Source organism: Thermobia domestica, chromosome 4, assembly GCF_964235325.1.
Source record: "Thermobia domestica chromosome 4, izTheDome1.hap1.1, whole genome shotgun sequence".
Taxonomy (NCBI): Eukaryota; Metazoa; Arthropoda; class Insecta; order Zygentoma; family Lepismatidae; genus Thermobia; species Thermobia domestica.
In genome coordinates, this window is record NC_137457.1 from 221004145 (window position 1) to 221028973 (window position 24829).

Genomic DNA, 24829 nt, shown 5'->3' on the forward strand with positions numbered 1-24829 from the left:
CCACTGAAAGATGGCAACTGTGTTTGGATATGAAGGGCGGTCATATCGAACTGTTGTTTTTCGTTGATTTATGGTGTCTTCTTCAATAGTACAACTTTTTATCTTGAATTAGAATGCTCCTTCGCAGAAATGTTTAGGAAGTTTTTGGGCATCCTGTATGAGGTTGGTATTTAAGCAAACACGATTCTTTCCTTTACCTCTTGCTTTTCAAAAAATACATAATTTTCTTTCTCTCTTGTAAATATATATGTGTGTGTCAAAGCATTGTATTGAAAGCTAACAAGGTCTATCAGAGTATAAGCGCGTGAAAAATCAGAGAAAAAATAAAGCTACTTCTGTCCTTATGGGAGATCCTTAAAATGTAATCAAACGACCCTGTAAAACGTATTGTGTAGATATAAAAGATACCAGTGAGGTCAAACAATATCTTATTAAATCTTTTGTGTTCAAAGCCAGTGCATTAAAGGTCACACTGGTCAAAATATGATATTTTTTAAAAAAAAAGATCGAATCAAATACTATAATATACGAACTCAATCAGTGGACATCATTAAGCCACTATAAAATTCAGCTATAGTTCTGTAGGGCTGATATTTTAACTTTCCGGGTCATCGAATCTATTCGGGTTGACATAGATATATCTTGGTCACGATATCAGTCCATTCCCCGGGTAACTCCGGATCTAAGAAGCGACTCCAGACCAGAATGACTTGGTCAAAAGTTATATTTAAAGTGACCCGTTATCCAGTCCATCACTGATTACAACAGAAGCAAAAATTTAAAGCATAAAGAGGAATTGAATACCTTTTACGTTTGCTTCAGTTATTACTGAGTACTATCTAAATAACATAGGAATAAAGGTGGCGAAGCAAAAATGTGCAATTATAACTCCACTATGATGAAGATATCAAATTTTAAGAAGGTTATTGATTCTTTAAATAGAGAAATTTAAAGCAATTGTACTAAAGAAGTAAAATTTTGTCACATTGATGATTTCTTTCAATCCATTGGTTTAGTAATACTTTATTGAAAATGTAACGCTTAAGACAGTCATTTTCAATTGAGCGCTCAGTTACGTCAGAATGGCCTTAGAGTCAGACTGTTCGTCTTCTCAGTAAACCACACCGATAGAAGAAGAAGGAACAAGCAGGGAGACTGACGTTAAGAAAACGCACTGCTCACATGTGAACAATATCGAAAATTGAACAACAACATGATTTTGTAGTAGACACTTGGTTGCCTGACAACGTGTTCACTACCAATGCTCGCCAATTCCTTTCTCCTATCTCAATTCTCCTTACCTTCTTTGCTCTTCTGAATCGCTTCGCTATTTTTCTGATTGTAAGATCATGCTTCTACATCACATCGGTCACTTGGAAATGACCAACATAAGGCAAGTACTTTTTGTTTTCATTCTACGTAAATTAATCAAATTGAATCTATTCACTTCAGTTCTTTTCATTTGACTTTTATCTGCAAAATCTTATACTAATTAGATCTTTTAGAACTTGTTGTGTACTATTAGTACCGTACAAAGTGCTGTATTCATGTTCATAAGCCGTTGGCAACAGTTAGCTATTTGTAATTATTATTATTATTATTATTATTATTATTATTATTATTATTATTATTATTATTATTATTATTATTATTATTATTATTATTATTATTATTATTATTATTATTATAGGCTATAGCAAATGAGCTGAAAGGTCAACCAGGTGAATTATTCCCATTGAAATGTGACGTATCAAAGGAGGAAGATATACTTTCTGTCTTCCAATGGGTGAAAGAGAAGTTAGGAGGAGTTGATATTTGCATCAACAATGCAGGAGTTACTGATGTAAAGGATTCGCTCGTAGGTACATACAGGAAATTAAACATATAAAAAGGAATATATATTGTGTTTTATATAAACCAATTTCCATTTGTACAGAGTTCTATGTATAAGAAATTTTATTTAGTATTGATTTTAGAAATGAATCTATGTTTCTGTTTGGTAATCCCCTCCTCCTGGAAAACCTGGAATATATTAAATTAATATACTTTACTGCAAAATTACGAGTTTTGACGCACAATCATAGTCAAATCGGGCTACCTTGAGATTCATTGAATGGGTCCTTCTCTTGTACTCTAACTGTTTTGGAAATGATCATCCAGGAAATCTTTGACATTAGAGGCATAATGCGATGGGTCCCCATCTAGTTAGCACATGTATTCATGTGGTATATGCGGTACAGAATAATGTTTCAACATTTGTGGTATGTAGCTGACTTACGCAGGCTTCGTTGAAAAGCCTCCTGAACTGTGTCCATATTTTCCTTATTCGCTTCTTTACACAGAATTTCTTTCTCAACATAGAACCAGTTTCCGGCAAGTCACCAATTAATGTAATAACGATCTGATTATTTCTGTTCGTACCTTCTATTGCCTAATTTTTTCTGTACGCGTACAGCAAATTAAAAATAGCTCTGAACTTTTTGAAGCAACAGTAAATGAGTCCATTTCCCTCACTCGTAAACAAATTCAAAGCACGCGCACTCTAATAACGGTGCAATCTTTCGCTGCTAGTGATAAAGCTCACGATTTTCTCTTCTCGTAAAGCGAAAATCTTCTCGGATGATCCTATCACTACCAATTGCCGAGATATTTTAATTTCATTTCTTTATGGTTTTAATCAGAGACACTGTATATGAATGTATATAAGCTTAAAATAAATCAATACACTAGACTGCCCATGTATACAAATTACTCTATTCATATTAAACGTTCTTATACTGTCTCAGAGTATACCTAAACGACGTATAAAGCCTTCCCTTTTGGCCTTTTTGGTAGCACACGTACCTTTTGTTCTTGTATCAAATAATTTTTAATATCATAGCTTTGATTGTTCATTTATTTGTTTGTTTGTTTTGTAATGTATTGAAGATAAACATGAAACATACATAACTCACATTTTACTGTATATCATAAATCAAACCTTTTTTCTGGCGTACGAAATTAACCAGGGAAAGTAGTGCAATATTATAGTTTAAATTTAATAATTCATAGTCCTTAAAATGCAATAGTTAGTGAGAAAAGTGATCATACAAATTTACAAAGGAAAAGTAATAATAATAATTAGGGTATTAACGATGGGAGATATCTGAGCATTTACTATAGGAAGTTCCTCATTACTTACGCGTAGTTCCACATTAATGTTAATAGTAGTAACGCTGCATTATGCGAGTTTTTTTCTCATTCTGCTAATACATGGCAATGGGGCCAGCTTTCCCACCTTTAACTCTTATCTTCCACTCCCCTCCATTCTAGGCATTATAACAATATTACCACACTTCGATTTATTTAAAATAATAATAGTATATATAACCCACATAAAATATTGGTGCTACTTACTACGATGATTACACAAGAATTACAAACTATTTTCGTTCCGTTAAGTGCATTATATTTTAAAATAATTGTTAGTTGCTTCACAGCAATTAAATACACTTCTAGATTATATGGCGTCTTGTTGAATTATCTATTGATAATTACATATAAACAAATCCCTTTTAACGAAAACTGTTACCATAGCAACCGGTTCACAATTATAACGACGAATGAACAAACATTTACATCTAGCAACAGAAAAATTTTAAAAAACTACAAAGATTATTCGTGACATTTTTTTACATATTATTGCTTTTCTTTTTTCTAATTTGTAGCTAGTGCCAGATAAAATAATAGTACTTTTGCTCTGAATATTAAATAAGATAAAAAGAGTAAATACAAGATAAACACACGTTATTGTTGTAGCGTTGTATATTCTCCACCATCTCTCCCTCAAATCATTTTGTATTTTGTCCCTTCATCTCATTTTGGGTCTTTTTCTCTTCTTTTTATCTGGTACTTCCAGCTTTATAATTTTCTTTACTACTAGCCTTCGTTTCTTCTTTCTACATGTCCAAGTCATCTCAGCCTCCATTCTTGAAAGTTTTAACTCAAGGTTCCCACCTTAACAGTATCTCTTATACAATCGTACCTTATTATGTTCTTCCTCTTCACACCATCATATATAACAACATTCTCATCTCCTCCACTTCCATCTTCTTTTCCTGCACCTTGTGATTGTCCTCCTTCTACTACTGTACATTACCCTTTTATATATGAACTTTTAACCTACAACTTGTATCTTGTCACACAGCGCCCTGGTCATCCTTTCCCAGTTTAGCAAGACAAACCGTATTCCGTGTTGGGTTTCTGTATGTAATCCCCCATCCTGATCAAGGTAGGATCCTAGATACTTGTAGGGTAGTAGCCTCTCTCCTTGCAGCTGTAGGAATTCCCCGTCTTCTTTGTTGAGTGCTATATATTCTGTCTTTGTTCTACTTATTAATACGCTCCTCTCTTCCTATACTTTTCTCCCTGCTTCCAGTTTCTTCTGTTACTTCTCTTTGAACGTTTCGTATATAATGACATCATCCGCAAACAACATACTCCATTCTGCACTATTTTTTTTATCTCCCTCGTCAACACATCCGTTTCCAAATTGAATAAATATGGACTGATTTCCACATGGGAAGCTTTTGTCATGCTCACACTATTCTTCACTGAGAGTCTCCCCCCTCGTACATGTACATATTTTTCAGAAACCTTCTCTCTCCTGCGTCGCCATAGTTCTTGTCTGTCCACCCTATCGTACAGCTTTCCAAGTCTATTCAAGTGAGGTGCAACTCCGCTTGAATTTCTCTATGTTGTTCCATCAACTGCTTCAACGCAAAGATCGCATCAGTTGTTTCTTTTCCTGACATGAAACCAAAACTGCTTCTTTCCAACAGTCCTCTTTTGTTATATCCTTCCTTCAACTATTCTTTCCATATCTTCGTGGTGTGAGACATTAATTGAATTCCCCTTAATTACCACAATCTTGCCCATCGTCTTCACGTTTACAAATTGGTATTAATATCCTTTTTCTCCATTCCTCTCGAATCTACTACTACTTCCACAACCTTTTTCAAGATATCCCATAAGATATTTCTTTTTTGCCCAAGCTTCTCCAAACCTATACCGGGATTTGATCAGCCTCCACAGCTTTCTCGTTTTTATTTTCTTAATTGTGTTTTACGCTTCTATCCTGCTTATCTTTTCTACTTTTCTTTCTGTTGACACTTTAACCTAATATATTGCATTTTGGTTCTCCTCATTTCGTAACTTCTTGAAATTGTCTCCTCACTTGTTCTGAATCAACTTCTGATCCAGCAGCACTTTACCTTCGTTGTATTTTATCTACTTGATGGATGTGATTCATTAGATGCATTATTTCTTGCTTTGGGTATTCCCATTATTGGTCTGTGTCCATCTTCCTTTTTCAGTTCTGCATAAGCGTCTCTATAGTCTTTGAGTTTGTATTGCCACAGCTATTTTGACCTTCATATTTGCTAGTTTGTATGCCGTCTTGTCTTCCATGCTACATGTTAATCTATTCTTTATTTCATTTCTTTCTTATAGTTTATTGCCACTTGTACTTCCTCGTTCCACCACAAAGTTAACTTCCTTTGTGGTGGTCTTTTCTCTGATGTTTTTCCCACAGCACTTCTCTGACTTTTCCTCATGATATGACTAACTTTCACCATTGTTGTAGATCTACCAATTTTACTTGATGCAGGATTTTTAGCTTGAACTCGTTCCTTGGGTCACCTCTTTTTAATCTCCACCTTTTTATCTTTTGTTCTCTCCGTCTTGTATGCTTTGTGTATTTGCCGACTATTATCTCACAATCAACTATAAGTAATCTATGCTGTGAGGCCACATTTTTCCATATATCACTTAGATATTCTTCACTTTCTTAAGGTATTTCCTGCGGCAAATAATGTAGTTGGTGTAGGTGTATCTGACCTCACTCTTGTACGTTATAAGTTGGCTGCTTTGCTTCTTGAAATAAGTGTTAACTGTAGCCAGGTTTAATGCTATTGAGTGACTTATTATCCTTTCAACTCCTCCATTCCTCACTCCAGAGCTTCACTTTTCTAGTACTCTTTCTCCTCCTCCCTTGTTCTTTCCTATATATTCATTGACGTCGCCTTCGACAATTAATCTTTCATTTTCAGATATTTTCATTAATATCTGGAACTTATTTCTCAGACTAACAAATCTTGTAACATGTCTTTTGACAAGTCGCAAATTATCATGAAGTAAACATTTTAGAATAATAAAAGTCATTTCTGAATACTATTGCTGATATCTCTGATTTCACATGATTTCATTGTATAATGGTAAGCAACCAAGTTCTGTCGCTTTATGTGGAGGTCTTTGTTCAATTGTTCCTCACACCCTGAGTTGAACGCGAATGGAGATAAGGCAAAGGCCAGTTGTTGGTGTGGGTATATACAACATACTACCTGGTTGTGGCAGTTCAGTTACACCGTGAACTTGTGTAAAGACAGAGTGAACATGGGATCTCCACAGAGCGTCATAAGTGCGTGTAGAACTGTAAGAGTTCAAAATGAGGTCAAATGCCACTGTATCGGGACGGAAGATATTCTAGGCCTTTGGTGAGGATGTCGTGACTATGCAGACAGTACAGCAGTGGTTTAACAAGTTTAAGAACGGTGACAAAACACTCGAAGACGCACCACGTATAGGAAGACCAACACATGTACAAAATGAAGATCTTCAGACACCAATTAAGGCAAACAGTGGCTAGACATGTGAAGAATAGGGACTACAATTCAGTGTGAGCTGAAGAACTATTCAGTAGCGCCTCCATCAACTTGGGAAGTTGGGTCGATGGGTCCTACATGATTTGATCCGGGCCAGAAGACAACGCGAGCAGACACCTGTGTTTATTTGCTATCTCATCTGAGGAAGGAGCCATTTCTGGACAGGATGTTAACATGTGATGAGAAGTGGGACCTGTACGAAGCTCCACGGCTCCATCATCATTGGTAAAGATTCCATGAATCGATTCCAAAACAGCCGAAATCAACACCGCACCAGAAGAAGATCCTCCTGTGTGTTTGGTGGACTGCTCGCGGCATCGTGCATCGGAAATCGCTACCAGCTGGTTAGACATCAATGCAACTGTGTCCTATCTTCAATTGAACCGTGTTCAAGAAAAACTCAAAACTCTGGAGCCAGCACTTCTCAATCACAAAGGGGTCCTCCTGTTACAGGATAATGCTAAGTCCCAAGTTGCTAGGATGACACGGGACACCATTCTACGCCTTAGATTGGAAACATTATTGCATCTGCCATACTCCAGGAAATTGCACCGTCCAATTATCACCTGTTTCATTCCTTGGACAATCACCTTAAAGGACCCCAGTTCAAATCCCTAGCCGAGGTGCAAAAGTGCACTTAATATCTCCTTCACTTGACGGCCCACCAAATTCTACCGCGATGGAATCCATGGCCTTTCAGAACGTTTGCAGAAGGAAGTTGATGCGATGGGGACTAGATGTTCGAAAGTGGTGAGTGAAAAAGCGAAAGAACTTTCTTCGTTACCTTTATATATATACCAAGAAGTGGGAAGTTGTTCTATGTTTGACTTTGAAAAATTTTACACTAGTATTACAACACTAGTAGTTTTGAAAAATAAACCAATGCTCTAGTTTTAATCAAAAAGCTTTTTTGTTTTTCTTTTTTCTTGCATCCAACTTTGGGATAGGCACATAATATAGTCACGAAATTACCTCTTAACTCCAGCTTGAAACTCACAATTCTATCGCTCTTCCATTTTATCTCACACACTCCATCCCTTAATTCCCTCAATAATTACAACTCCATTTTTCCCTCTTTCATTTGCTTCTCTATAGGAAAGCTTGTTTCGTCCGTCAATGTATCTTGCTTTATTTCCTTTCCATTGTATTTCTTGTAAAGGATATATAGGATTTTCACTTCTCTTCTTTGCGCTAGATTTACAATCTCCATACTCTTTTCATTTAAAACCCGGATGTTCAATGCTCATATCCTTACACTGATTCTCTTGTTCTTCGTCTCTCTTGTCTTTTATATTAAGTTCTATAGCAGAACCTGTTCATGATTCGGTAACTCTTGCCCACTTATCGCAGTTTTCGGGAGACATGGCCTTCCTCACCGTCACGCCAACCTCACCGTTTACTCGGGCTTGGCATTTAGGCATCTCTTGGGGCTGGATTTCTCCCCTCAGTGGCTTGTTTGCTATCATAGCAATATAAGGTTTATTAATGCATAAGGAAGCATTAAATAATAGAAGGCGTGTGAAATTTAACTACAGGTGGTTACTCATTTCTTAAGTGGATGAATCACTCTTCTTGAAATGTAACATTTAAATAAGTTAACTAAAAGATAACTATTGAAAATTTGTGCTACTAATCCAACAACAGGAGATATTTCAATTAAGTGTTCTTTTCTCGATGGAGGAGGGATTTCTGTATCCAGGAGCGGATTCAGGGGAGGTGCACCGGTGGAGGTGCACATCCCATTCTTTGTAAATATACACTGTCTAAAATGAGAACCTAGCACTGAAAATTACAACACTTTCACAGGGATTCCATTTATAGACCATTTATCATGATACATGGTTACAACTTAAAATAATAAACAAGAGCAAAGAATCAAACCATGCAAATGTAGACGGGAAACATTGTTTAACATACTCCACAGTACCACTAAATTAAAGGTGTTGTTAATCCAACATAAAGTTTAGTTTTCAAATGATACTACATCAAGTATTACATACTCGAAATCTACATGTTAAATGAAAACGTACAATTCAACACTTATCATTGAGTGTTACAAACTAAAGATGTTACTATATCAGAAACATCGAGAGAACACCAAAGTTTGAAGACTTCCATAACAGCAATAACGTGAGTGAGATGAACGACACAATGCATATCCAAAATACCGCTGTCAGATTCACGGGAAGAGCAGTGAAGACAATCGTTCCTCCTCCTCCCCAGAGGCTACTGTTTCATATGTTTGTATATAAATTATTGCACTATTTTATTATGATTTGATGTAAAACTCCGTATTTCAACCTATACGATAATCGTCCAAATACGCCCTCTTCAAACGACCCTTCTGGATCCACTAGTGAAAAGTACTTTAATATCACTTTAATTGAAAATGTGGCATTTTTTCCGAAGGACTTTGTTTCAAAAAATTGCTTAAATAAGGATCACATCATCCAATCATGAATATGGTTTTGATTGTATATATAAATATCATAAGGACATTTATAGTAACTTGATATCTCAAACCACTCCGGAGATGTAAAATACTTTGCTAAAGGTTGCAATACTTAGTGTTATAAATAAATAAATAAATAAATAACGTTTGTATTTTTCAGATACATACGTTTTGTTTAGAAAAAACATTGCCTCTCGTTTTCTTCTATTTTTTAAAAAAAAATATTTACTTGTAATGTATTTAATGTCTATTTAAGGAAGAAGTATTTTTTATTTAGGTAGTTAGAATAAAATACGACACGCTAGATACTGTTAGGGTGCAAATATGCAGTATAAAATACAAAATAACTTGTCTAAATGTAGAAACTAAAGCTACTAATTTGCCTACTAGCGGGTAGGCCGGGTAGGCACCGCAGTAAGTACGCCAGAAATTTTTACTTGGGGGGGTGTTCAAAATAAAAGGGGGGTGTTCTCAGAATAGTGATATAATTTTTATACAAACTCAAACAAGGAAACAGTATATTTTGTTACGCAACTATTGCAACACTACTACTACTACTTCTACTACTACTACTACTACTACTACTACTACTACTACTACTAATAATAATAATAATAATAATAATAATAATAATAATAATAATAATAATATTAATAATAATAATAATAATAATAATATCAGCTCTTCGCACTGGTAGGTTCAATAAAGTAAGTTCACACATTTCAGCATTTATTATTATTATGAAACTAAGTAATACAGTGAAACCTCTCAAAATGGACATCGGTGGAACACCATTATTTGCCCGTAAATGAGGGGTGTCCCTAAAAGGAAGGGTTCTCTTTTCACCCCATCAAGTTTCAGTGGGTGATTTTTTCAAAAATATTAATTAGGAAAAATTCCCTCGTCCCATGATGAAATCACAATTGTTTAGTAATTTATACCGTACATAGTTCCAATTTCATTATTTTAATATTCTAACGCTGTTGTTAACGTTAATTGTTGTAATATTATTTGATCTCTTAATGTCCGTTCCTGCCCCTTCCTGGCTGCGTTATTGGCTCTGAATATCTTTCATAGGAAAATTATTCATTGATTTAGTTGTTTTCCAGAAATCCAGTTTTTCAATTTACAAATATTTTGTATCTTTCTGTTTTGTCTTCTTTAATATACCCTAATTTTAAAAATCCCAGGGCTCATAGTGATCTGGTCTCTTGTAAATACTTGAAAAGTGACCAAAAATGGGCAAAGCACACGAAAAAGTGACCAAAATTTCATCATGTCCCTTTTTTGTTTTGTCAATTTCTCCATCACCTCTCTCTCTTTGTTTGTTTTGTTTCTTCTTTCCTTCTTTTTGAGCTTCCTCCTTTCTTAGGTTTTCAGAGTAAGCTTTGTAGTTATGTGGTAAGCAGAATTAGCACATGTAAAAAGCTCCTGAGTAAGTGGAACCAGTTCTGGCCTATTTCCGAATTTCTTCGTCTCAGACATTATCGTTCCTCTCAAAAAAATATCTTTTAGTGACAAATTTGAAAAAAAGTAACTTTTAGTGACCAACTTCAAAAAAAAAAGTAAATTTTAGTTAAAAAAGTGACTCGTTATGAGCTCTGTTCCACTCAATCAATTTACGTGAACAAAAATATACTTTACAAAAATTAAGCTAGCGCCAAATGCGTTCCTGCGTAACACTAGACTCAGTCTAAAATATATATATAATTCTTAATTCGATCGATCTCCTCATTTCTAAAAACGTTTTGGCTACACCCTTCTAACGTCCGTCCGTTGATACACCACTTACAGAGCAGGCTCAAAACCAGCCACAGAGCTTTGGGGAGCCACGAATATGTTAGGAGGGGCCAAGTCATTAAAAATTTTATTTTCAAATATCTAAATTGTGCATGTTGTATTGAGGTCTGGAGGGGACATGAAAAATTAAGGGAGAGCCGGGCCCTCCATAGCCTCCTCTGGTTGCGAGCCTGTTACAGAGTAGTACTTACCAACTGAATCTGGTATAGGCTTATTACTACATTGTCACATTTTTCCTTGTTGAGGAGGAGGTAGGTGAATGACCTCTCAAGACGTTGCCAATTTCAGTCATCTGCATCTGTACATCAATCTCTTTTCTCGGAAACGACCGCGGAGCCCAGGAGGGTAGGTATAAAGCGGGTCTGTTTTGTCAATTGTTTTGATCGAAACACCGCCCGAAACAATGAGGTCATGTGGTTCTTGAAGCCCGTACATGAGAACGAGGTCGTTTCATATTTTGAAGTGAAATAAATAAATAAGAATATTGCCTTCTTTCCTAAACGCTAAACCTTTTTTAACTTGATGTAATAAATAACCTATATGATACTGATTGATACAATTGGATTTGGGGGAGTATTCCTTTTCCATCCAGGGGTGTGTGTAAAGAAATTTGGAGGGGTGTTAGGGGGGTGTTGGGGGGGTGTAGATTACTCCCTGGGCACGGGCCTACCCAAAATTTTGAAAAGTATATAAATGCTAAAAGATACAATAAAAAGTAAACATATTTTCCACTATTTGTATTAATGATAGACAATTATTTAATAAATAGCATCAACCACTACTATAAAAGTAATTTCCTACTGTCATTAATCAATCAAATGTCTATATGTAACCATAAGGGAAGGAGTGGGCCTACCCAAAATTACAATCCTACACTGGAGAAAATCCGTTCTCCGGACAGCGGTATATTGTACAAATATACGGAATCCTTTTGTTTACTACGGAAATCAGTACTTTGCATACGTTATCTGTACTCTACATAGGCCCTGCCCTTAGATGTTACATCATGCCGTTGCAGGATGTCTGATAACTAACAGTCTTTCTCATATTACATACATGTATGTATGCTACCTTCGTCATCTATAGAATATACGTTATATACGTCCATTTGTATGTGAGATCCTGACCACCTATATTGTTTCATACGGAAAGTACGTAGGGATGGAATACTTATACAGACAGTATTATAAAACATGAGTTTTCAGTTATACGTTTGCTGTAGGTTAAGTCCAAAAACTACAGTACTTACAAATGTAACATACGATTTTACGTGCGTCACATACATTTTATTTCTCATTGTCAAGCCGCCCCTGGTTTATAGGAAAAAATGTAAGTCAAATATACAATAATCACATCATTTTGCTCGTAAAGATACAAGGAAAAGAAGACTCTAAGTTACGAGAACTTAAGTTCTGCTAATTATTTTACTTAGCTGCAACATAAATCAATAAATAGTAGTTGTCAGGTAAAAAGACATTTGAAAAAAAAAACATGAAAAAGAACGATGTTTTTAATTGAAAAAACTTCACATTAAAAAACGTTCTTTTATAACATTAGCTATATTACTTAAAATGGTGTATTTGTGGGAATTTTAAAAATAATTGTTGCTTTCTTTTGCTTCTTTAATGTTACAATAATAGTTTTTGATAGTTGTAATTACAAGAAGTTCTCGGCATCACATAATTTTCAGAAGTGCTGCAATCTTTTCTGTTTACTATATCTAGTAATGGTTTAAAATAGAAAATTACTATGATCTTTACACCTATTTAAATCCATCTATGCGAATGGATGTGGTACTTATCTAAGCACTTCTCTGAGATAAAGCCTTTCGTAAATAATTAAGTTTTGAATTAATTATTACTTTATTTAATATGTCATATCATGATCATAGTACTCGAGGATAAGATTACAACTATACGTATTTACTTCTTTTATCTTATTTAATATGCTGAGCAAAATCATATTTTTTAAAATCACGCTCGACCCTAGGCATAAGAGCTAAATACGGATCTGATTGGTTGAAGTCATCTGTGTATCGCCACGTAGCATACGTATAGCAGATATCAAACACCTGTTGTTGTTGGTCCTCGTAGGCATGCGTGCTAACGCAACAGGCTAGTAATAAGAGTCGCTTTGGCGTGGCTTCAAATTCTATCCTAGTATTTTTTTTTTATTATTTTCATAATTTTTTCATTAAAATAAAATGAAAATAATACTCAAAAACGTGATTTACTTACGTTACGCGTGCAGTTTTTCTATACGAATTCATAGTATAAGAAATACTAGCAGCAGTAGTAGTAGTAGTAAGAACGGGTTAGAAGCTCCGCAGGGCTCGTTTTGTTCCACCTTGACCCCCATGATATAGAATTAACCTAAGCCGCTTCTTCAATTTCAACAAAGTGACAATTTTCTTCTATTACTCTAAAACATAATACATGCACCAGAAAGTTTGAACAATCGCAAACTGCAACCATTCAGAAACGTGTATTTATTTTCTATTGCTAGAGTCGAGCGTGAAAAATATGGGAGCAAAAATACTATTTTATTTATTAATAGCTACAAATTAGAAGAAGAAGAATTGATGTTATAAAAATGTCATGAATAATCTAATTTGTAATTTTTCTGTCGGAAGATGTAAATGTTTGTTTACTTGTCGTTAGGACAATAATCCGACAATGGTAACAATTTTCGTTACCAGGGATTTGTTTATAAGTATTAACAGAACGCCATATAATATAAAAGTGTACTGAATTGCTGTGAAGCAATTAGTAATTAATTATTTTAAAATATAGTGCATTTTAAGTGATCGAAAACAGTGTGTAATAATTGAATACTCATTGTAGTAAGTAGCAACAATATTTGATATAAGTTATACTACGAGAGATCTTTAAATAAGTAAATAAATCGAACTATGGTGCGGTGTCATATATATTTTATGGTGGTTGCGGCCGGGAAATAATTCTGATAGCTCTGAAGAATAGTATGGACTATCCAAAACGGATTACATACTATTGAGAAATCAGCGAAAGATTTACAGAGCAAGAAGGATGGAACCTCTGCAAGAAACCAGATCAGACGAACATTCTTCTGATATTGCAAACTTGAACTTCATGCAGCAGATGAAAGAATTACTTATCTCAGATGCCTAAGTTGGAACAACAAAATGTCAAGTTAGAAAAAATTCAAGCAATCTCAAATGGCTATGTTGGAACACCAGAATCTTGAAAGCATTCGAGCAACCTCATACTGCTAAGATAGAGCAATTGTCATTGAGTTTAAAAAACAAATTTGGTGGAATGGAAGCACGAATAGATACTAATTCCATCCGAATCTCAGAGTTACAAGAGGTAGTTTTGAATTTTAGAATGGGCTAATGATCAGTAGTTAGAACAACATGAACCTTCCAGCCAAAGAAGTTGTCACGGAGTCACAACGTACAATAGTTATTTCTGAATCACCTCAGGCACTTTTCACGAACAGATATGAAGATGAGCATACTTAGTAGTTGGAGGGGCACATATTATTTTCACATGGTACTATTCTATTTATTAATATATTATAGAGCATTGTATTGGTATCCTGCGGGGTCACTCTCAGAGCTCCGGAGGCAGTGCCTCGCAAAAAAAAAAAAAAAAAAAAAAAAAAAAAGCTTCGTAGCAAAATTTGCACCTATTGTTGGGTGGGTGCATTTTTCTGTTTAAAAAAGTAACGAAAATAAGTCAAAGAAAGTAAATTAATAAAACAAATGTGATTGGCGTATTTTTAATATGCTTAAATCAATCTTATCACATAACTTCTGTCATAGGAATTGGACACTCAACAAACTATTGAAAATTTAATAAGGGAAAATTTTGAGTCAGCCGAGGGATATTTTTTTTTTTTTTTTTTTTTAAGGAAACGTACGAACACTGTTAACATGGCGAGAAGGACAATCAATGATGGAATGATGAAGACTTATTTCCTTGCGAAAGGACTTATCTTCAAATATTTATTGATGAATCACTAACGGTTTCCATTTTAGGTGGAAAGACAGAAAAGTGGAGAAATATGTTACATGTAAATGTTCTGGCTCCCAGTATATGCTCCAGAGAAGCTATTAAAAGCATGAAAGAGAGAAACATAGACGATGGACATATTATTAACATCAGCAGGTAAGTAACAAAACACTATTGAAAATCATAGTATAATAATCGATATTGCACAAAATTTTTATGAACATATCCTTAATTAAATTGATTAGACTTTTGACGTTCCACCCGTGTTTTAATTATTTTAAATGACGTAACTTACTGTCTTTATCAAGAAGTTAAATTTAAAATGAATAATTCTTGTACGTGGTTGTATTCCTAACATTTTTTCGAAATGTTACAATTATAACTAAGACTCGAATTTCAATGACATGTCATGTTTTTATCCTGGCATCTTTTTATGTGTTTAGTTAAATATAAACATACTTTTGACTCTTGTGAACAGTAAAATACGGTTCTCATTAGTCACATAAATGCATATTAGAACTATGTTTTAGCTGTAGGTCAAATTTGGACTCTCAGTGATTTAAATTATATTTTTGGTAATATTTTAGGCATATTTCACCATATATTTAGCAGTATTGGCAACTTGGCTAATTGGAACTTCTTTCTTGGAAATATTTGATCTTGTATTTGAAAATTTGAAGGAATACTATGGAGTGTGAGGGGGGATCAAAGTGATTGTTTCGTGCATAATCATTCATCTTTAAGAGAGAAATCGCCACCTCAGCCTCTTGTCTGTCTCTCTCTTTCTTCTCCCATGAAGTGATACCTGAAGTCAGTTTCTTTGTTGCATATTAATGGATACTCGTATTTCCATCCACATGCCCGGAGACTAAATATACTGAAAGATAATGCGAAATACTATTGTCCCGGGAGAATTTACCACCGGGCCTCCGCCTGAGATCGTCATTGGTTCCATAACAAACTCCATCTTTTGTTTGTTAGTTTTTTATACTTGTAGATATACGTACGGGTATTTTTCGCATGCGAAACATATTTGACATTCTTTGGAGAAATTTTTGTCACAGAACCCTGCTTGAATGAAATGAAATAAAAAGAAATCTTTGAGTTTTACGTTCCACAGTTACGCCGGCTAGATTAAAGGAGACGGTAATGATGAGAAATGAATGAAATGGTGGAATGAAGAAAGTGAGAGGAAACAGCAGAACCCCGAGGAAACCCACGCACATGGTATTTGTCCACCACAAAGTTCACGTGGCGTGAGTCTGATTGAATGAGTATAGTTTCAAGATGCCTAGAGTTAAGTACTCTAGTAGTATAGTGTTGCGTGGTTTAAAAAAGTGGCGTTATTTCAGTTAAAAGATTAAGGCCCTTTTCACATTTTACTAGTATCTTATTATAATATTGATTGAAGTGTACAGAGTGGCCCAAAAGTAGGTATACAGTGGCAATTAAATCTTAATTTTAATTACAATTTTCAGGTGCGGAAGTGTTCAAAATGTCCCCAATCAACATTTCAACGTTCTTCTAACCTATGCCCAAAAGGCTGCAACACACATTATGATACAAGCTTTTATCAGAATCGATATATTACCGGTGACCGAACCTGTTTTATCAAATTTGTTCCTGGTGCGATAAATTCTTAAACGTGTTCGTGTATGCTCATAATGTATGAACATGCTCAGCAATTTTCTAATAGGTTCTAAGATTCCACTTTCTTTGCTCTTCATCCAAGTTACCAGCTATCATTCAAGAAATCAAGATGTCTGAAATAAACAAAGAAAAAATAAGTTAGAAACAAGCTATGGCAGTACTATGACTGTACCTACTTTTGGGCCACTCTGTATATCCTCGAAGACGCATGTGTTCTTTAGGTTATCTATATTTCATATTTTGCCATTTTAGGGAATAAATGCGTACATACTTTCAAATTCGAGCCCTTATTATATTATTATTGTAACGTTTAGTTTAATGTAAAATTACAATATTAGCTGTTATTTTATGTAAAAATAAATTTCATATTTATTTTAATAAAATGTTCCACATTCCGTTCACGTAATCATGAGCGTTGACGTGACCGGTACGCGTCAGAACATGACTAACTGAAAGCTAGGAAGTTGGAGGCACAGCATTACAGAGCCACTGCCATCTTTCACGGTTAGGCGGATAAACTACGAATCATATACTTCTTCCGACTTCCGGCACATGTAAACACGGCCCATGGTTTAAAATATGGTAAGCGATGACACGTCCGACAATGTCACACGTTTCCAGTCATCAGTGATCCATACTGCATATTCGCAGTACTATTGGCGTCGTGCTAAGCCGTTATGGTCCTTTATCAGCAGTTTCGCCTGTGCAACCCGATCTCGTATGTCCATGTCGTGTAACCCATGGTGAACTGTGATTGTCTACACAGGCTATAAGAGGAGCTTCTTGAGTTTCTCCGTAACGTGCACCGCAGTTTCAGGACGTCTCTGAGTGACAATCTGATTTAATGCTCGAAGGACCTGTCATTGCAGTTTCCCTCAGAATTTGGTAGGTAGTCATCACTTTTTACTTATTTTCCGCCGTTTTCGGTAACTTTAGAAGGAGGTATTTTGCGCAATATGTCTACTAGACATATTTTGCTTCTTTTGAGATCTCCTCTTCGCTGTTTTACCGTGAATATTGTAGGTCGTCACCACTTTGGATACTGTTCAATGCAACATATCCTCTCACTACTGTTTGGTATTTACAGATAGTCAAGTGCAAAACAATAACTTAAATTTTAGTTAATTACCGTCATCAATAAAGAAACCTAGCATCTATTCTCTGCCGTTTGCACGATAACGTTTTTTTTAATTCATTTCTGTCTTCTAGTACCCAACCAGATTACAATCGTTAGTACTTATGAAACAATTACGAATTTCCAGATAAAAGTGATTGTCCAACTCTGAGTTATGAAATATTTTTGGTCACTCTTATCCTTAACAAGAACAAGTTAGTAAATGCATCGTTTACACATTACCAAATTATATTTTAGTATCGAAATTGATTCCACTTTATTAAGGAAAACTTTTCTTTGAAATTAAACTATGTTGTGTGTGGTTGCATAACTCTTAAAATAATATTGATTGTTATATGGAAGCAAAAGGCAATATTAGTCATTTTCGATTACCGAAGGAGAAGTGAAATGCCTTTTAAACGGCGTTTACGTGAATATTGTCATTTATACTTAATTAGCACTTAAAAGAGTCTCCTCTTACCTCAACTTCCTCTATATAATTTGTTGCGTCTTTACCGGAGAATTCCAAAGCATGGATATTTAGGTAGGGCGTATACTAGTTCTTGTGTAATTCCTTGACGCGGTTACAATAGATCTCATAGCTCTCGAGCTATGGGACTTTAAAATTTATTGTTCGCTATTTTCGAAAATCTTAGAAGGGGGCATTTTCCGCCCTATATCTACTAGATATTTTTTGCTTCTTTCGAGATCTCCTACTATACAAGATGGCTATCTCCGTATTGCCGTTATTTCTGCACCTGATATCTTCTGACGGCATTCCAGCCATAAATTGCCTAAGACTGTAAGATACTTAAATCAGTCACTGGTTACTCACGTTATTAACATAATGTACTTTGTATATAGTAATTTGCATAAAGTACACGGTAAATATATTCTTTGGAAATTTATTTTGTTTTGTTCCAATTGCAGTATTTGTGGGCATTACGTTCTTTCGTTTCCAGCCTGCCATTTTTATACTGGAACAAAACATGCTCTTACAGCGTTAACAGAAGGGTTACGCCAAGAACTTGCAGCAATGGGAAGCCATATCAGAGTAACAGTAAGTAAATTTACTTGTGACTACGCCTAAATAGAATCCTTAGTATTACAATAATGATAGCGTTTAATGAAAACCTGTACAAATATGAGACACAAATCAATAGAATTTACTGAGATGAAAAATAATATAGGTGAATATGTATGCTCATGAGTAGTTATTGAGAAAAATAAAATTTATTTGTGAATTTGATAGATGATATTGTATGAAATGTACTTTCATGTCTAAAATTATTGTCGCATGTCTATAAATATCTTGTTGTAGAAATATAATTTGATAACGAATTCGCCCGGTATTTCTTATAATGTTAGTATGTGTGTAATCGGCAAAGATATGTATATGGAAAATTTCATATCAAAAGAGCAGTAAATAAGAACAATAAAATGAAAATAAAACTTTCTTGTCCATTGAGCAACATTTTGTTTTACTCATTCTAATTTTCGTATTTACAATTCTTTTCCTATGAAATTTACCACAAATATACATTTCCCGATTATACACATATTATCTGTATTAACAGTACCAAATCAAAATCATTTTTAATCTAGGTATATTCTTACAAGAAGACAGTTAAACATATGCGACAATAATTTTGGACATGAGTGTACGCAATCTATTAAGATTAAACTGATATTGAAGTACATCCACATGATCCTCTTCAGTATGACACTAGGAAGTTGACAACATAGATGAAGTCCAAAATTATGATAACTGTTAAAGTGTGATGTTTGTTTATTACTGTCCAAAGATCTCTCTCTCTGTCTGTATATATATATATGTCAATTGGTAGATTATATGGAGCTAAACTAAACGAGTTGCGTGTAGTTAAATTCTCATGTGTAGTTTTTACTAATTTTTATGTTGCTAAAATGTATGTACTTCGTGGTTAGTAATAACTGATAGCTTTTATTCTGCTGAAAAAGATTGCATATTTGATAATATACTATACATGTAGAAATATGTATTATTAAGAGTTATATTCAGTAGCATCATTTCAGTTTTTGCCAAGGGGTGCAAGATATAATGACATAAGATTTCACATTCTTTATTAAATAATAATAATAATAATAATAATAATAATAATAATAATAACTCTTTAATGAGGGCGAGGTTCAGCCAAGACTCCTCTACCACCTAACCCTATGAATAATAAAAAAAATACATAGTAACAGAATACAAATTAATAATGATAACAAATACAAGCAAAAAATATATTGTAAAAGATAGTAATAAGGAAAGAGACCACAAAAATACAGAGTTGAAGAAGAGAAAGCTAAACAATTCAATTTATTGGTCATGTGTTCTGTTTTGAAGCTTCTGCTTCTGCATCAGTAAATATTGCACTGCATTTTTGAATTTTACAAAGTTAGAAATAGAGACAAATTTCTCAGCAAGTGTATTCCAAGCTCTTGGCGCTGACACTGAAAAGGATGCACGACATGTATTTATTTTATAATGAGGAAAATCAAGATTGAATTTATTACGTGTGGAATGATTGTGTACATTAGTACGTTTAGTCAACTTACTGAACAAATAATCTGGTTTCTCAGTTGTTAAGATCTTGTATATGAAGCAAACATAATGCAAACATCTGTTATGAAGCATTGTAAGAATAGTATGCTCATTTAAATCAAGAAGAATATGAGATCTTTTTTTAGTGCAGAAAGCGTATCTTAAGTAGAATTTTCAACTAGTTGAATTTTGTAAGGAAGTTGCTTTGGTAATTCAGTGCAGTAAAAAGTATCGCAATAATCAAAACGTGACCAGATTAGTATTTGAACGAGCCGTAATTTATAAGTAGCTGTGAAATCTTCGCGAAATCTGTACAGATTGCGTAATATTCCAAATGTCTTTCTGCATTGTGACTGAATATGGTCATCCCAGTTGAGAAATTCATTAAATATTAGCCCTAAATGTTTGGTAACGAACACACGTGGAATTAGGGAGTCATTCACCATTAGTTTTATGTTGCTGTGCACAACTAACTGTAACATTGATCGCGAGTCAATTGCCATATCCACGAATTTACCAGGATTTAATTTGAGACCGTTTAAAGAACACCAAAGACTGATTGCCACAAGATCACTGTTCATCAATAACACATCCCTTTCAAGAGTTTGAAGACTTGTAGGCAGGTAAAGTTGGGTGTCATCTGCATAAAAGTGAGGTGTACAGAATCGAATAACTTTTGGTAGATCAGCAATATATAAGGCAAATAACGATGGTCCCAATATAGAACCTTGTGGGACACCATCATTTAGAAACATCTTTTGTGATAGAAGAGAACTATTACTAGGAAGTACAAGTCGCTAACTTCTGTCATGTAAGTATGATCTGAATCACTTTCTCGCGATGTGTGAAAACGTGAAAAGCAATAGTATTTTAGCTTAGTTAGCAATAAAGGATGTTGTACCGTATCAAAAGCCTTGCTTAGATCAAGAAGAGTAAGTAGAACGATCTGCTGCTGATCAGTTTCACACAGGATATCATCAGAAATCTTAATCAATGCAGTGACTGTACTATACCCTGCACGAAATCCGGACCTTAGTTTAGGAAGTAGTTGATTTGAGTCTACACAATGTAATATTTGTTGAACATTTTTTCCATAACTTTAGATAAAACCGGAAGAAGACCAATTAGCCTAAAATCATTGAAACCAGAAATAACTGATATTTCGGGTAATGGAATAACCCTAGCCTCTTTCCAAATCTGAGGTTATACACCGGTTGATAGGGAATAATTTATAATATGGGTTTAAGGGTAATAATATATAACTCAATGAGTCAATGCAGACTTAATAATTTTAATGTTAATTCCATCAGCTCCCTTACTGTTAGAACGAAATTTCGGCTATCGCATTTCTAACGTCATTGTTAGTGACTTTGTGAAAATCAAAATCTTGTATATCGTTGAACGAATTCGTTTCGAATTTTTTAAGATTTTGAGTTAGCAGGTTGTTAAGTATTTTTATTGCATCAGACACGCTGCAGAAATGTTTATTTAGTGCATTGAGATCATCGACACTGTAAGGAAATGATGAAGTGTTCGCATTTCCTTGTTTACTTGAAATGCTTCAATGCTTTAGTTCATTCCAGGTTTCCCTAGTGTTCATTTTTTAGCGCGCTAACATAAAAGAAAGAAATATGCTTTCCGCTCTTGTCTAAGAACTGATGTCGTGAAGTTTCGTAGCTCCTTATAATATGATCAGTCTTCGGGATTGCCAGTACGCTTATATTTACGGAGAGCAATGTATCTGAGAGCTTTGTCTTTAAACTCACCCAAAGAGCTCTCTTTCTTGACAGTTTATAGTCATAATTTAATGCACTGTAAAGAGATATGCTTTACTCGAGTCAGTTTTTGTGAGTGTGTTTGTGTGTGCGTTAGGGGTGCATATATACAGAAAGTGAAAGTAAAAGATGCCACCAAAAAGTGCTCAAGCTCAAAAGGTACACATAACAATATAGTGTGGAGTTCTTGTGTACTATTCATTGTTGGCGGAAAGTTTTCTTCTTCTTTTCCATTTTTCTTTTCCCCACACCAAAGGATTACACCGAAAAGTTCTAAATGATTTTGCATTGTAAATATTGGTTTTAAAAAATATTAATACAGTATTTTAAACTTGAAGTTAAACAGAATTTTCCAAGAATTATGTTATATATTTTCAATTATGCTTTATGCTTTATTTTCTAAAATTATGCTTTATTTTGCTTTTAAAATTAGTTTCTTCTGGACCCTTAGACAACCACAACCATGTTCAGGGTACCAACCATATGTGTATATTGCTATTATGCTTTTGATGCTTTTTATGCTTTTGGGTTGTCCTAATGATTATAGTTCCAACTTTTTGATGCTATGCAAGATTCTTCATGGTTGGGGTAACTTTAGCCCATTTGTCAAAGTGACTAATTAATACACGTAAGTATTATTGTAACACTGTTTAAGAAACAGAAGAGAGGAACAGAGTGTTATAAACATATTGGTGAAATTATCAATGGTTTTACTCATTTCAATCGACCGAAAAATATCGTTCAATGAACATATTTGTATTCGACTTGGGTAAATACGTAACATCTTAAAAAAGAATGATACAAATTTGTGTTATGGGTGAAATCACTTTGCTCAATTTAGAGGCAAATAAAAAAAATCGTTCAATGAAAATATCTCTAAGTGGATGAATACTTAACATCCAAAAGTAAGAGCACCATATTCTTCATTGCGGTAGAGTACTTTACCGGTACCTGAACTCAGTTTTAGGGGGGAAAAGTCTTGCAATTCAGGTACAGTAGAATCCTCTTTTAGAAGCTAGTGAGGCGTTAATCTTCCTTGTTATATCTCACCTTTTGTACACCATTTCATCTTTAATATTGGGCCATTTCCAACACTTAGAAAATATGAGCCAATGTTACCCCACGCAATTAAACGGTTAATAATTTGTGCGTAATTAAACAAACATTTAAGGCATTAGCTTATCAGTATTCGCTGATGAACTTATTTTTATATTCTACTTAGTTGTGCATTCAAGATATGTCACTTTAATGCAATGAACAGAAGTTGTGGAACTTGAAATATAATAAATATTTACTTCCTAACAATTGCTTCCCACTTTCCGAAAGCAACTTTTCTTACTGATGGAAACCATAATAACCATATAGAAAAAAATCAAATATTTTCCTTTCTTTGGGCCAAAGTTGCCTTTAAAGGGCTAAAATATATCCAGTTTACGGTATATATATATATATATATATATATATATATATATATATATATATATATATATATATATATGGGGTGTTTCAAAACAACAACGACAACGTTTGGGATGTGATTCCTCACACTAAGATGAGACAAAAATTCTAGACCAACCTTTGTGCACAAATGCTTCCTTTCGGAGTTATAGGCTACCGAAAACATGAAAAAATGAACTTTAAAGGTTCATAGCACCAAAACTATGGGACCTACCGTAGTTAGGTTGAGACTTCACTTAGGAATTAACATATGCAATATCAAAAAATACATGTTTCAGAATCGTAAGGTACTCACGCAGGAATTTTTGCATAGGGAGTTTGGCTACGGGGATATAACTTGAAGTACTCATCAACTACCTCTATAAAAATTGTTGCGTAAGTACCGCAGGATTCTGAAACATGGATATGTGGGTAGGGCACATATAGTTCTTAAGTGAAGTCTTGACCCGACTACGTTAGGTTCCATAGTATTGGAGCTATGGATTTTTAATTTTTTCATGTTTTCGACAGCGTATAACTCCGAAAGGAAGCATTTGTGCACCCAAGTTGCTCTATAGTTTTTGTCTTATCTCGGTGTCGGGAATCAACTCCCAAACGTTGACGGTGTTGTTTCGAAACACCCTATATATATATATATATATATATATATATATATATATATATATATATATATATATATATATATATATATATATATCCTCCTTGTACTCTAGGCTGATAATAAGATGTAGAAAAAGAACTAGGGATTTTTCCTTACCCTTCACCAGACCTCTGATATTGTCAATCAAACAAATTAATACCTCATAAAATTATCACTGGACTATAGTTTTACATAAAGTACTACTTTGAAAGGGCACTGATCCCGCGGTGCCGAGGGGAACCGCCCCCTCCCCCAAAGTTCATATGGTCTCCCCTCACATTGTATTTATGAATATACAATATTTGGTATAATTTGAATGCAATTTGTCTTAAAATCTTCATATATCCCTTCTGCATCTGGATGGGCCCCCCAAATTTACAGGGAAATTGGCGCCCTTGCTAATTTGTATTTATTAGCACATACTTTATTATTTTTGCACGTAATAGTAATTAAAATTAATATTGTATAGGTAGGTAAAATATAATATAGGCATTTATGTATATAGGTTCCTAGAGTCATTCTTTTATAGAAAATTAAGAAAGTACTTACCTAATTAGAATAGATTAATTACTTTATGTTTTTTAGCATTTTCGGAAGTCGGCTAACATTTTGTTGAAGTTTGTTAAACATATTTATCTTCTGTATATCGATTCCTACAATTCCTTGTACTGATCC

At 34.4% G+C, this 24829-nt stretch overlaps 1 protein-coding gene across 1 annotated transcript in view; it reads left to right on the top strand.

The window, feature by feature from the left end:
* The window catches only part of LOC145683871 (dehydrogenase/reductase SDR family member 11-like), a 54076-nt gene that overhangs the window by 10276 nt on the left and 18971 nt on the right, over positions 1–24829 (top strand). Inside the window, exons 2-3 of the mRNA XM_081755495.1 lie at positions 14975–15104; positions 18643–18772. Of these exons, the coding sequence (XP_081611621.1) occupies positions 15001–15104; positions 18643–18772 (234 nt within the window). The 5' untranslated portion in view covers positions 14975–15000. The remainder of the gene's footprint in view (positions 1–14974; positions 15105–18642; positions 18773–24829) is intronic.